At 46.4% G+C, this 15,627-nt stretch overlaps 1 protein-coding gene across 3 annotated transcripts; it reads right to left on the bottom strand.

Annotated features, from left to right (window-relative positions):
* Positions 1-1,424: 1,424 nt before the first annotated feature.
* LOC139399445 (protrudin-like) lies at positions 1,425-14,605 on the bottom strand. 3 transcript variants are annotated; one of them, XM_071144851.1, is made up of 14 exons: positions 14,305-14,605; positions 13,077-13,341; positions 11,947-12,017; positions 11,643-11,829; positions 11,375-11,470; positions 10,869-10,981; positions 10,305-10,426; positions 9,870-9,941; positions 9,434-9,463; positions 9,139-9,192; positions 4,881-5,022; positions 4,520-4,566; positions 4,040-4,121; positions 1,425-3,648 (listed from the first exon to the last, which is right to left on the bottom strand). In XM_071144851.1, exons 2-14 carry the CDS (start codon positions 13,334-13,336, stop codon positions 3,584-3,586), a joined length of 1,341 nt encoding a protein of 446 aa, XP_071000952.1. In that variant the 5' UTR covers positions 13,337-13,341; positions 14,305-14,605; the 3' UTR covers positions 1,425-3,583. The 3 variants fall into 3 exon arrangements, with proteins under 3 accessions (XP_071000952.1, XP_071000953.1, XP_071000955.1); XM_071144852.1 differs by lacking the exons at positions 9,139-9,192; positions 9,434-9,463; XM_071144854.1 differs by lacking the exons at positions 1,425-3,648; positions 4,040-4,121; positions 4,520-4,566; positions 4,881-5,022 and having other exon boundaries at positions 8,849-9,192; positions 14,305-14,363; positions 14,399-14,567.
* Between the last annotated feature and the right edge of the window lie 1,022 nt (positions 14,606-15,627).

Below are 15,627 nucleotides of genomic sequence, written 5' to 3'. Positions count from 1 at the left end.
CCGGACAAGCTTTTTTCGGGATGCCCCAAACAATCGAAAAGGGGATTCATCAGAGAAAATGACTTTACCCCAGTCCTCAACAGTCCAATCCCTGTACCTTTTGCAGAATATCAGTCTGTCCCTGATGTTTTTCCTGGAGAGAAGTTGCCTCTTTGCTGCCCTTCTTGACACCAGGCCATCCTCCAAAAGTCTTCGCCTCACTGTGTGTGCAGATGCACTCACACCTGCCTGCTGCCATTCCTGAGCAAGCTCTGTACTGGTGGTGCCCCGATCCCGCAGCTGAATCAACTTTAGGAGACGGTCCTGGCGCTTGCTGGACTTTCTTGGGTGCCCTGAAGCCTTCTTCACAACAATTGAACCGCTCTCCTTGAAGCTCTTGATGATCCGATAAATGGTTGATTTAGGTGCAATCTTACTGGCAGCAATATCCTTGCCTTTGAAGCACTTTTTGTGCAAAGCAATGATGACAGCACGTGTTTCCTTGCAGGTAACCATGGTTGACAGAGGTAGAACAATGATTCCAAGCACCGCCCTCCTTTTGAAGCTTCCAGTCTGTTATTTGAACTCAATCAGCATGACAGAGTGATCTCCAGCCTTGTCAACACTCACACCTGTGTTAACGAGAGAATCACTTACATGATGTCAGCTGGTCCTTTTGTGGCAGGGCAGAAATGCAGTGGACATGTTTTTTGGGGATTCAGTTAATTTGCATGGCAAAGAGGGGCTTTGCAATTAATTGCAATTCATCTGATCACTCTTCATAACATTCTGGAGTATATGCAAATTGCCATCATACAAACTGAGGCAGCAGACTGTGAAAATGTATATTTGTCTCATTCTCAAAACTTTTGGCTACGACTATACATTCCTCTCCTTGTTTCCTTTCCTTCTGGTAATACAAACTGATTTGAGGAGATAGGAAAGGTGGAAACAATATGGAGGAAGACAGGTTAAATTAAGGAAAACAACAAAGTAAGGAAAGGAGACAAGGAAAGTAAGGAAGCTACTTCAGACTATTGAGATTCTCCCTGGGTTGTGAGGAGAGGAACCTGGAGCCTTCTGGCATGTGGTGGATTTGGGTTGAGTAGTGACCATAGAGATAGATAGAGGACTCTAGTGCCCAAAAGCCTGTTTTAGCATGGGCAGCGCCATTGAGGACCATTCTGAAGTAGTCATGACTGCAGGTGGCAGTAAATCACCAACCTTGGCTTTATATCTGTTCAAACAACACAATGCAAGTGGCAGTGTGCACCCTGTCAGTTTGTTTACCAAGTCATAGAAGTAGTAGATGAAGAATGGACTACCTCAAAAAGGAGATGACCTCTATGGCGCTGCTTAGCTCTCACAGACGCCACAATGGGACAGATACAATGTCTACAGTAGTGAAACGCAAACAGATGCACCAAACCTGCAGGGCACGCTCACTTTTTACATTTTTATTTGTTTAACAGAGCTCTCTACAACTAGGCTGAAACAAGGCAGGAAAAATACGCCATAAGTTAATTTCAAACATTCAAAAAATCACAGTTTATTGAAGCAATGAAGAGTAAACAAACTCCTCCATTCGGTCAAGCTAATCAATCAAATGAATGAATTAATACATTGGATAAATATGAACTTTCAGTGGATTGAATATAGGTGATCACAATGGTAAAAGTGTAACATGTACATTCTTATGTGTCAATCTAAAACCTGTGCTGTGTTCAAATACACATACCAACATCCTGTATACTACATACTTAATGAGTATATACACTACATACTATTAGTTCATTTTAGAATACTGTAAACGAAGGGTATCCTTTCAGTTGAGTGTACTAGCACTTTGCCTGTCTACCAGAAGTTTATGCTGTTGCTATGCAACCTCTTGCTGGCTTGTTAGCATAACAAATTACTAGCTAGACATTTTGCGATTTCGACTGTGTCTGTAAATTCAATATGGGGTGCGTTCGTAAAGCGTTGTCAGATTGTCCGTTCGTAAATCCAGAGCGTTTCGGTCTCGGAGCCCACAATAGACGCTCTGGCCAAGGAGTAGGGTTGATCCGAGCGTTCTGTCCTCACAACGGCAGTCAAGCACCCAAGCTAACTGGCTAGCTACCTCCAGACACAAATGAGAGAAACCCTCACTCTGACCATTTTACTCGCCCTAGCAGAGCTGGTTGGGCAGTTTTCATTTTATGCAGAGTGTTGGTGACTAACTGTGCTGCAGGCAACAATTTAATTACCATTTTTTCCCCTCCAACGCTTACTGACACCGGCCATATTCAACGCCTTTTATTCAGCTATTCTGTGCACTGGCACACAGATGAGAGAGGCTCTGAAATCAGAGTAGATCGTTAATTCTGGCTATGTCCATTGAGAATGCATGACGACTCTACCACTTAGCTAAGAATGATGTGAATAATCAAGTCAATAAACACTGGGTAGTTAGCTAGATAGTATATTAACTACCTGGCAAGTTCAATGTATTAGTAGCCAACTAACGTTAGGTAGCTAGCTAACAGCCCGGTACATACTGCTGAATGACATGCTGCGGTTCGTAAGGACAGCGTAGCTAATAAATTGTCAGCCAACATAATGTTTAACTTGTTTGAAAAGTCATTACTTTATTACATTGCTCAACATTTTCTTACAGCAATTCATTTCTATCTTCTCTCGTCGGCCATTTTCCTCAAATCTGAAAACATTGGTGAAGCCACGCCCATTTTCTGAAGAATTGCATTATGGTCCCTAAAAGCACAGAAATAGTGTCCACTGCTTGTATACTTCGTATTTAGGTGAATTTAGTAGGACATCCAGGAACGTTTGGCATACTATATCCAATAAGTACTTAACTACATACTCAATGTTACATCACAAATAGTACAGCTAGTATGAGTATGTGAACACAGCTCTGGGATCACCTCTGGAAATCACTCCATGGGGTTAGGTTATGCTCCATGGGGATTAGGGAATGCCATTTAGGACAAAAGTATAGTCTTTAGCATCCTGTCTTTACATCCATTAAATTAACATTAGGACCAACATATAAAACCATTACAGAATGGATAAGTTATAACAGGGTCAATCTATAGCATATCTTATACAATCCAACACACACACACACACACACACACCTCTCAGCATTCTCAGGACCTCCATGACAGTACAGGATAAATCTCAATGCAACACAAGCTGATGGGAGTCTGTGGTAGCGTACCAAAATGGCACCCTATTCCCTATATAGTCCACTACTGTAGACCAGGGCCCTATTCCCTATATAGTCCACTACTGTAGACCAGGGCCCTATTCCCTATATAGTCCACTACTGTAGACCAGGGCCCATAGGGAACCCCATAGGGCTCTGGGCAAAAGCAGTGTAATTTATAGGGAATAGGTTGCCATTTGGGACTGGTTCATCTTAATAACCCTGGTCACCTGTCTGGCCAGAGAACCAGACAACCTGGGGTTTTGAACCACCCCCAGGCGGGGTAGAGGCTGAGCTGCCGCAGGCTCTACCCAGCCAAGGAGCTTCTAATCCTGGGTAGGAGGGGCAGTACCCTCCCTGGGTCTCCATGAGTGGGTAGGAGGTGGTAGTCATTTCTCACTTGCTGAGGGTGGAGTTGCAGACAGCACAAACAAACACCGTCTCTCTCTGGGCATCTGGAGCTGGGAGGGAGGTAAAGAGGCATTACATGAGAAAGGGGAGGCAGCTGGAGCTGGGAGGGAGGTAAAGAGACATTACATGAGAAAGGGGAGGCATCTGGAGCTGAGAGGGAGGTAAAGAGGCATTACATGAGAAAGGGGAGGCATCTGGAGCTGGGAGGGAGGTAAAGAGGCATTACATGAGAAAGGGGAGGCATCTGGAGCTGAGAGGGAGATAAAGAGGCATTACATGAGAAAGGGGGAGGCAGAGGGAGATGGGGACTGAGAGAAGGTGTAAAATAGAAGAGATTGTTTTTAAAATCAACTGATGTCTTCGGAGACCTTATTTATAATTTCATCATTTCAGTATAGAAATACCATAATAACATGTTGTGTGTGTGTGTTTCTCTCTCACCTGTGACACCCATGCAGGCCTTGAGGACCTTGTAGGAGCAGCATCTGGAGCAGAAGCTGTTGCCACAGTTACTACAGCTCCGCTGAAACAGCAGAGGTCACAATGACATCATCATCATTGTTATGTCCCAAACTGAACCCTATTCCAGGGTTGGGGCCAATTTGAAATGAAGTGGGTGAATTCAGGAAGTAAAGTGAAACTCTAACCCCAACCCTGTCCTATTCCCTACCTAGTTCACTAATTGTGACCAGGGCCCATAGGACTCTGTTCTAAAGTGGTAGATTATATAGGGCATAGGATGCCATTTGGGACCCACACCAGGTTCCACACATAGTTATTAAACAACCTACAGTATTACTGCTTTGCTTTATCTTGGCCGGGTCGCAGTTAACTAGCCTACCTGGTTAAATAAAGGTGAAATAAAAAAATGACATAGGATTGTATTTATTGGTGGTTTAAAAACAGGTGTAAAGCTCTTACCCTTCTCTTCACCACTGAGAAGACTGCACTGCAGCTGGAACAGTTACCTTGGGGATGAGAGAGAGGGGGGGGGGTGAGAGAGGGGGGGTAGAGAGAGAGGGGGGAGAGAGAGGGAGGGAAAGAGAGAGAGGGGAGGGAAAGAGAGAGAGGGGAGGGAAAGAGAGAGAGGGGGGGAAAGAGAGAGAGGGGGGGAGAGAGAGAGAAAGAGAGGGAGAGAAAGAGAGAGAGGGGGGAGAGAGAGGGAGAGAAAGAGAGAGGGGGGATATTTAATTTATATGAAGACTAGCTACTAAACCCACCTCTTAAGTAGGGTTGAGGTGAGGAAGAAGAAGATGAACAGAGGGACGAAGGGTAGACTGACCTGTGTTGTTGGTGGGGTAGCGTTTGCGTAGCTTCTCCGTCAGTTTGGACACCTTACTGCGGATTGGCTCGTTGCGGCTCAGCAGACCGTTGTCTGAGGTGATGGAGATGGTGTCCAGATCTGAACTTACGTCATCATCCTCCTGTAGAGAGGGGGGGGGGGGCAGAATAGGGGGAGGAGGAGAAGAGAAAGGTTAAGTTACTAAAGAGCAGTTAAAGGCAGCAGCTTTGTGGGAACTACAAACCATAGCCCCTAAACCCTACACCCTGCTCCCTGAACCCTACTCCTCCAACACCAACCGATCTCTTCCATGGTTTAGGTGGATGTGTTTCTCAACGTCAACAGCAGAGGGAGTCGAGAGCACGCAGGCAGCAAAACCCCACTAACACAAAACACATCATCCTCCAAGACAGGGTGTCCACCTCCTTCCATGGAGGACCCAGAGTCTGCTGGTTTTGGAGGTTTTCCTGTCCAATTAAGACCTACACAACCAGGTGAGGCCAGTTCCTTACTAACCAATGAGCTCAATTCATCAATCAAGTCAAAGGAAGGAGTGAAAGCCTGCAGACTGGGACCTCTGTGGAATGAGTTTGAAACGTGCAACCAGACATGCTCCAGATCAGTTGTACAGTTCACACCCTTATGGTTAAAGGTTAGTATTAGATGAGACTAAGCTGATCCTAGATCTGTGCCTATTTATTGCCCTAAAAGACGAGGGCTGGTACACCTCAGGCAAGAAACGTATTGGGAAGGGGCAGGGCACCTTAAGCTCCGCCCTCAGATGACATTGCACCTGTCTCCGTAGACGGGCTGGCAGCCAATCAGCAAAAGACCTCACCTGTATTCAGGTGTCCCTATAGTATAGTACACTACTTTAGACCCTAGTCCCTAAAATATAGTACACTACTTTAGACCCTAATCCCTAAAATATAGTGCACTACTTTAGACCCTAGTCCCTATAATATAGTGCACAACTTTTATGAAATCAAAATTGCAAGATTGTTATAATACTGTAATTGCAACAAATGGTTGTTTTATGCAACAGAATAGAGGGTTCTTATAATATTGTATCTGTGAACTGAAAGTGGGCCTCTGGGAGATTTAACACTGACAGGAGATTTATGTCGTCTTTGGGTGATAAAACCTAAAGAGACCACATTCCAGAGCATGAGTTAATGTTTCTCATCTATAGGGTACCAGGGGGAGATGACCCCAGGGCCAGACCCTGGTCTCTACACAATGAGAGATGACCCCAGGGCCAGACCCTGGTCTCTACACAATGAGCGATGACCCCAGGGCCAGACCCTGGTCTCTACACAATGAGAGATGACCCCAGGGCCAGACCCTGGTCTCTACACAATTAGAGATGACCCCAGGGCCAGACCCTGTTCTCTACACAATGAGAGATGACCCCAGGGCCAGACCCTGGTCTCTACACAATGAGAGATGACCCCAGGGCCAGACCCTGGTCTCTACACAATGAGAGATGACCCCAGGGCCAGACCCTGGTCTCTACACAATGAGAGATGACCCCAGGGCCAGACCCTGGTCTCTACACAATGAGAGATGACCCCAGGGCCAGACCCTGGTCTCTACACAATGAGAGATGACCCCAGGGCCAGACCCTGGTCTCTACACAATGAGAGATGACCCCAGGGCCAGACCCTGGTCTCTACACAATGAGAGATGACCCCAGGGCCAGACCCTGGTCTCTACACAATGAGAGATGACCCCAGGGCCAGACCCTGGTCTCTACACAATGAGAGATGACCCCAGGGCCAGACCCTGGTCTCTACACAATGAGAGATGACCCCAGGGCCAGACCCTGGTCTCGACACAATGAGAGATGACCCCAGGGCCAGACCCTGGTCTCGACACAATGAGAGATGACCCCAGGGCCAGACCCTGGTCTCGACACAATGAGAGATGACCCCAGGGCCAGACCCTGGTCTCTACACAATGAGAGATGACCCCAGGGCCAGACCCTGGTCTCTACACAATGAGAGATGACCCCAGGGCCAGACCCTGGTCTCTACACAATGAGAGATGACCCCAGGGCCAGACCCTGGTCTCTACACAATGTGGACTGTTTTTACAGCAGATACTGTCTGCTGTGAATTATAAGTATCTTTCATACAAATCTTAACCTTGTGACCCATTCTATACATATGTTGTTTGTCATGTAGCTTGAAAGGGGTGTATCTTGGCTATAAAAGTCCTTTTGTCTCGGGGCTCTCAACGAATCATCTGAGGGTGATTGGTCGACCAGCCATCATTATCGTAGAGCCTCAATCCATTCATTTTATATGGGTGTGTTGTATTGACCTGCTCCCTTATTAATAAGTGAATAAAGATTTAGTTTAAGTGTAACTCTGACTCCACATTTGATAGTAAAGAAATTAACCACCACACTTTATACCCTAGTCCCTAAAATAGTGCACTACTTTAGACCCTAGTCCCTAAAATACAGTGCTCTACGGTCTGAGGCATTGCATCTCAGAGCAAGAGGCGTGCGTCACTACAGTCCCTGGTTCGAATCCAGGCTTTATCACATCCGGCCGGTGATTGGGAGTCCCATAGGGCGGCGCACAATTGGCCCAGCATCGCCCGGGTTTGGCAGTCTTAGTGCACTACTTTTGTCCAGAGCCCTATGTAGCATGAGATGGATGTGTCCTATTTGCATCCTTACAGTGAAGTGCACAACCATGCTAGAAACACGTCACACAATACACACACACATTACAACGCCACCCTTGTGTGTGTGTACTCAGGTGCAGTGAGTGACCAACTCAGAGCATGCTCATCCAATGGTTTGCTGGAATAATGCAGACACGCCCAGACTACATTGAGAATGAGGCCGATTGTATGAATGATGATTAGTGCTTAGTGCTATAGAGTGATTAGTGCTATATATCATGACATTAGCGCTATATATATATATATATATATATATATATATATAGCGCTAATGTCATGATATATAGCACTAATCACTCATATATATAAATAATGACATTAGTGCTATATATATTGACATTAGTGCTATATATAATATACATACATATATATATAATGACATTAGTCCTATATGTAATGATAGTGTTATATATAATGACATTAGTGGTATAGATGTGAAGTTATAGTCCTGATGTCATAATGGTAACATAACCAGTGATGGTAACAACAGCACTAAGGTGTAAAGACATCCCACTACCCATGCAGACAGGACCCAACTGAGGTGTGTACCCTATACACCCCCCCCCTCCCTCTCACCACAAACAGGGTGAGGGAAGGGGGTGAACTAGACTTACCACTAAAGCCAAGGGAGTCTCCTTGTTAGGATGGAGAGGAACAAACACACACAGGAGCAGATTACACACACCCCCCCCCATATCTAACACACCAATTTAACACACCGTATCTATCTGACATAAACACCGCAGAAACACACACACTGTGCGGTCTGAGATAGTAATATTGAACTGGCCAGCTGCACTAGATGCATAACGTTTGCAGAGCACGAGACGCTTCACTTCAATGAAACCCGGTGGTCTATTTCTATTGTGTAGATTGGATCGTGCAGCTCACACCGCTGATCAGCGTGATGACGTGGTCTATTTCTATTGTGTAGATTGGATTGTGCAGCTCACACCACTGAACAGCATGATGACGTGGTGGTCTATTTCTATTGTGTAGATTGGATCGTGCAGCTCACACCACTGATCAGTGTGATGACGTGGTGGTCTATTTCTATTGTGTAGATTGGATCGTGCAGCTCACACCACTGATCAGTGTGATGACGTGGTGGTCTATTTCTATTGTGTAGATTGGATCTGCAGCTCACACCACTGAACAGTGTGATGACGTGGTCTATTTCTATTGTGTAGATTGGATCGTGCAGCTCACACCACTGATCAGTGTGATGACGTGGTGGTCTATTTCTATTGTGTAGATTGGATCGTGCAGCTCACACCACTGATCAGTGTGTTGACGTGGTGGTCTATTTCTATTGTGTAGATTGGATCGTGCAGCTCAACACCACTGAACAGTGTGATGACGTGGTGGTCTATTTCTATTGTGTAGATTGGATCGTGCAGCTCACACCACTGATCAGTGTGATGACGTGGTTTGAGCTCTGCTCATGCCAGCAAAACGTTAAGCTTCCAGTGTAGCAGGTAAAGAACGAGGGTTCTCTCCACGTCCTCGTGTAGCTCCTGTGCAACACACACCACTGCAATACACACACACACACACTTACAGGTCTTTGACCTCGGTCATGACGCAGTGTAACACTGAACTGTCTGAGATAGTCCTAAATATTCAATTCAAATCACAATTTATTGGTCACATACACATATTTAGCAGATGTTAATGCAGGTGTAGCGAAATGCTTGTAACACACACACACAACTTAGTAACTGGGCTGAGTAGTTGAACTGTCACAGAACTTTATCACACATAAAAACAACAATTATTTGTCGCAATTGTTCATTAATGTGTCCTGTTTCTAATGCTGTAATACCACAGCCCGACAGACAGGGGGAGCCACTCACCTGCAGGGAGATAGGGGGCTCCTGAGTCAACTGAGAGTGGAGGGAGGTAGAAACAGAAAAGGAAATGAATCATCAAGAAGGACAGGAAGTTGTCAGCCAGCGACAGAAGGAAGAAGGAGGAGAAGCTGTGTTCCAACACAATCTTTTTCCTTCTGATTTGACAATGACATGGATTAGGTCAAAGGAAGGTGGGCCTAGTGGATTCCTTGGTTTCTCCCATCCTACCATGTTAGATCTGTGAAGACTGAGTGGAAGGAATGGAGGCAGCGTTCAAACAGGGCCGGAGTGAGAGTGGTGCAATTGCCAATAAAGTTATATCAAATCAAAACGATATGGCCTAAGACCTGACCAGAGAGAGAGAGGTCAGGATGAGAAACCAGTCAGATAACGAGACATGAAGGAATAAAGTCGAGATAACGATTGATTTAGTTTTTACCTCGATGGCGTCTTTGAACTCATCATCAGGCTCTGCCTCCTCAGCCTCCTCTACGCTGCCCGGTGACAGGTCCTACACACCACACACAATAATGATATTCATGTAAGTTAGATAAGAGGATTATTGCAGAACACTGATCTGTAATGTTTTAATGTACACCATTGATCCAAATATACAGACTCTATATATACATCCACCCCTTCCTCTCTCTCCCTCCCACCCTGTCTCTCTCCCTCCCTACCCATTTCTCTCCCTCCCACCCTGTCTCTCTCCCTCCCTCCCTCCCTCCCTCCCCATTTCTCTCCCTCCCACCATGTCTCTCTCTCTCCCTCCCTCCCTACCTACCCATTTCTCTCCCTCCCACCCTGTCTCTCTCCCTCCCACCCTGTCTCTCTCTCTCTCTCCCTCCCTTCCCGTTTCTCTCTCTGTCCATACCTCCAAGCTGGTAGCAGTGGGAGTCCTGTCCAGGCTGCTGTGGTCCGGTTCTGTGAGGTCCATCTCTCCTTCTGAGGATGGGTTCTGGCCAGAATGGACCACCTCCCTTAGGTCCAACACAACTACACACACACACACGGAGAATGGAACCAGGCTGTTAGAACACTTGAGTGTGTGTCTGCATGTACAGTACCAGTCCAAAGTTTGGACACACCTGCTCATTCCAGGGTTTTTCTTTATTTTTTTAAAAACATTTTCTACATTGTAGAATAACAGTGAAGACATTAAAACTATGAAATAACACAAATGGAATCATGTAGTAACTAAAAAAGTGATAAATCTAAATATATTTTATATTCTTCAAAAATGCCAAGTGTACAAAGCTGTCATCAAGGCAAAGGGTGGCAACTTTGAAGAATGATTCCATATGTGTTATTTCATAGTTTTGATGTCTTCACTATTATTCTACAATGTAGAACATAGTTAAAAAAACACACAAAAAAAACTGTTGAATGAGATGTTGTGTCCTAACTTTTGACTGGTACTGTATGTGTGTGTACTGACCCCTGCAGAAGTCTCGGTTCCACAGGAAGAGTGCAGTAGTGAGACAGGCCAGCACCCAGCCCACAGGGACAGAATACAGCAGCATCAATACAGCTAACAGGCCACCGTAGAACCTGAGAGACAGAGAAGAGAGACAGGAGGGAGAGAGACAGAGAGAGGAGGGAGACAGATAGAGAGAGGAGGGAGACAGACAGAGAGAGGAGGGAGACAGACAGAGAGAGAGGAGGGAGAGAGACAGAGAGAGGAGGGAGAGAGGAGGGAGAGAGAGACAAAGAGGAGGGAGACAGAGAGAGGAGGGAGAGAGAGACAGAGACACTCAGGCACACACAAACAACCCTAACCAGTCTGTCGGGAGCTCTGTAAGTACAGATAAGATGTGTGATGATATCTATGGTGAATGTAGAGGGGTTGAGTTACTGTCCTGGAGAACAAGGACCCACACACAGTGTTGCTGATCTGGAGGACTCAGAGTGGCTCCAAGGACACACACAGACAGTGTTACTGACCTAGAGGACTCAGAGTGGCTCTCCCAGTACAGGAGCTTGTAGACGGACTCAGCAGACAGGCAGGCATGAGACAACAGGTCATCTAGCTGCTTTAACCTGTGGACACGGACACACACGCACACACACACACACACACACACACACACAGAGAGAGAGAGAGACACCCGGACATGCGTGCACGCACACAGGCACACACACAGGGATAGTAAATAAATTAACTTGGTTTTATAAACTGGAAGGCCAAACTCACACACACACACTCACTCACAGGTCCTTGACTTCCAGCATGGCGTCCTGTCTGGTGAGCTGAACGTTCTGCAGGTCCTTACGATGCACCGCGTGGCACCGCCTCTTCTGTTGCTCCGCCTCCGACGCCCCGCCCCCACACCTGTCCTGCAGGTAACCCAGGGCAGCCGGGGCAGACACCCCCAGAACACACACAGAGAACCACCCCACTGGAGGGCAGGAGGGAAACTGACTGTCACATTTTATATATATATCACATTGTTATACACATTCATATGTGGTAGTAGTTCATATAGCAGTGTGTGTATTACCCAGCATTAGCTCACCTTCACTCAGAGTGAGGAAGAGGATGTTGAGCAGTACACAGACCAGTAGTGAGCACAGAGGCATCCTCCACCTGCAATACACCACACAGTCATACTGACCTAGGATCAGTTTAGCGTCCTCAAGTCCTATCCTCAACCATTAGGGTGGAGGAACTAAAAACTGACCTCCGATCAGTGTCTATGGTAAACACTGACTCACCCCAGTAGGTAGCAGGCTGTACAAATCACACACTGACTCATGACTGTACAGTAAACCAAATAAGATGGCATGTATCTACAACTACGCTCATTAGAGCAGGACTGGAGCAAAAGCCTGACCTGCAGACCAGCTCCACATCCCAGATCTAGGATCAGTCTACCCTCCCTACATTAGCCCAGTAGGTAGTATGCCAGCTCCACATCCCAGATCTAGGATCAGTCTACCCTCCCTTCATTAGCCCAGTAGGTAGCATGCCAGCTCCACATCCCAGATCTAGGATCAGTCTACCCTCCCTACATTAGCCCAGTAGGTAGAGTGCCAGCTCCACATCCCAGATCTAGGATCAGTCTACCCTCCCTACATTAGCCCAGTAGGTAGCATGCCAGCTCCACATCCCAGATCTAGGATCAGTCTACCCTCCCTACATTAGCCCAGTAGGTAGAGTGCCAGCTCCACATCCCAGATCTAGGATCAGTCTACCCTCCCTACATTAGCCCAGTAGGTAGCATGCCAGCTCCACAGCCCAGATCTACGATCAGTCTACCCTCCCTACATTAGCCCAGTAGGTAGAGCGCCAGCTCCACAGCCCAAATCTAGGATCAGTCTACCCTCCCTACATTAGCCCAGTAGGTAGAGCGCCAGCTCCACAGCCCAGATCTAGGATCAGTCTACCCTTCCTACATTAGCCCAGTAGGTAGAATGCCAGCTCCACAGCCCAAATCTAGGATCAGCATACCCTCACTGGAACCATTAGGGTGAAGAAACTCAAATCTGACAGGTCAGTGTCTAGGCCCATAGGAAACCTCATCCTACTCCCTTCACTAGCCCAGTAGGTAGAGTGAATCAGTCTACTCTCCCAAGTCCTATCCGTTATCACCATTGGAGAAACTAAAAACAGATCTGGGATCAGTGTATAAATGTATCCTCTCACCCCAGTAGGTAGCGGGCCAGCTCCAACGTGTCAGTGAGCGGCTCCAGAAACAGGGCCATCCTCTTGTAAGACACCACCATCTTGAGCAGGTCAAAGGTCGCGACCTGGCGGGGGCCAGGGCTTCCCAACTCTGAGGGTGACCCCGCGGGTGAGCCAGGGGTGTCTTTAGGGGGTAGAGACACCAGGGTGTCGTCCCCCCTGTCACCCACCCCCGGACCACCCTGACAGGGGTCCTGACATGCCCCTACTCCAGGCTTCATCCCGACTAGAGGGGGGGAGAAAGGGGGACATAAACAGAGGGGGTAGATAAAGGGAGTGAGAGACATAGACCGACATAGACAGACACAGACAGACATTATTTATCTTGCTCCTTTGCACCCCAGTATCTCTACTTGCACATTCATCTTCTGCACATCTATCACTCCAGTGTTTAATTGCTATATTGTAATTACTTCGCCACCATGGCCTATTTATTGCCTTTCCTCCCTTATCTCACCTCATTTCCACTCACTGTATATAGACTTTTGTTTTCTACTGTATTATTGACTGTATGTTTCCATGTGTAACTCTGTGTTATTGTTTGTGTCACACTGCTCTACTTTATCTTGGCCAGATCGCAGTTGTAAATGAGAACGTGTTCTCAACTAGCCTCCCTGTCTAAATAAAGGTCAAATACAATAAAAAAGACAGAGAAACACAGAGAGACACGATAAGATGTTAAGATTTTATTTTCATGTCCGTCTGTTGCTCTAGTTAGCATTTCCTGAATATGTTACGCTGTGCAAACACTCACTCACTCACTCACTCGCTAGCTATCAGTGGAAAGAGGAAGTGGGCAATCACGAGCCTGGACGATCAAAGTAAATCTACCATATCTGCTTTAATGACGATTTAATCATTGATCTTCTAATGCTACTGAGAAACTTGACTGCAGACTTGTGTTCGGCTGACATGAAATGGGTGGGTCATGAAACAATATGACTGCAACAGGCCACAACACTGCGTTGTTAAATATGGTTTCTATATCACACGTTGATGAAAATACAGTGTTGTCACACATAGCTAGTGTTGTCTAACGTTACACAACAACAGCTGTCATCCAAATCGCATGTACCCACCTGGCGAAATTGTAACTTAAACTAACCAGCTAGTGATTGACATAACATTAACATGTAATATTTGCAACAATCAATATATATGAATAATAAGGCAAGAAATGCAACATTACCTGACTAGTGGGCAAAGTGTCAAAAACCCGTAGTTAGCGAATATGAAAGCGATTCTCGATCGTCAACACGATGAACGTAGGAAGAGACGCGTCACACACGCCCGTGTAGACCGTTTTCACAGTCTTCTTGTAATGAAGTCAATCAATTGTTTTCGCTTCTCAAATCGATATTATTGAGTTGACGATGTTTTGTGTTGTATACGTGTTTGGGAAAGTACTTGTTTTAAGCAAATAATGCCTGCCTGCCTGCTGCGAGAGAAAAGTAATCGCTTCCGCAATAAAATCCGACTGGCCAATAGAACGCAGAGCGAACCGATGAGGGAGAGAGTAGATTCAAGAAAATATCGTAGCCGTCAAAATCACGTCAATCTGACGTCTATCTGTGGGGGAAATTATGAGCTACATCACTCATTTCTCTCTAAATGAAATATTTTACTAAGATACTCACCCAAAACGGTGTTATGACAAATATAATAATATTGACAAAAAGAGTGAAGAGTGTTGTGGAAATTCTAATCAATAACGAGGAGAGAGAAGGTCAATCACCAATCATGCCTTTATTCACAATGTATTAGTAAGGGAGCATGTCACACCAAACACACATGAATGCAGTGAGTGCTCACTGAGTGGAGTGAGCCTCTGGGTTATATACTCTCTCAGGATAGGTCAGGATAGGTGTGATCTCAGCGATGACTTACAATGGTTCCAGACACTAACCCCACACATCCTGTTCCAGACACTAACCCCACACATCCTGTTCCAGACACTAACCCCACACATCCTGTTCCAGACACTAACCCCACACGTCCTGTTCCAGACACTAACCCCACACATCCTGTTCCAGACACTAACCCCACACATCCTGTTCCAGACACTAACCCCACACGTCCTGTTCCAGACACTAACCCCACACGTCCTGTTCCAGACACTAACCCCACACGTCCTGTTCCAGACACTAACCCCACACATCCTGTTCCAGACACTAACCCCACACGTCCTGTTCCAGACACTAACCCCACACATCCTGTGCCAGACACTAACCCCACACATCCTGTTCCAGACACTAACCCCACACATCCTGTTCCAGACACTAACCCCACACATCCTGTGCCAGACACTAACCCCACACATCCTGTTCCAGACACTAACCCTACACGTCCTGTGCCAGACACTAACCCCACACATCCTGTTCCAGACACTAACCCCACACGTCCTGTTCCAGACACTAACCCCACACACCCTGTTCCAGACACTAACCCCACACATCCTGTTCCAGACACTAACCCCACACATCCTGTTCCAGACACTAACCCCACACATCCT

The sequence above is a fragment of the Oncorhynchus clarkii genome, unplaced genomic scaffold (genome assembly GCF_045791955.1).
Source record: "Oncorhynchus clarkii lewisi isolate Uvic-CL-2024 unplaced genomic scaffold, UVic_Ocla_1.0 unplaced_contig_11950_pilon_pilon, whole genome shotgun sequence".
Taxonomy (NCBI): domain Eukaryota; kingdom Metazoa; phylum Chordata; class Actinopteri; order Salmoniformes; family Salmonidae; genus Oncorhynchus; species Oncorhynchus clarkii.
This window is presented reverse-complemented; position numbering and strand designations above follow the sequence as displayed.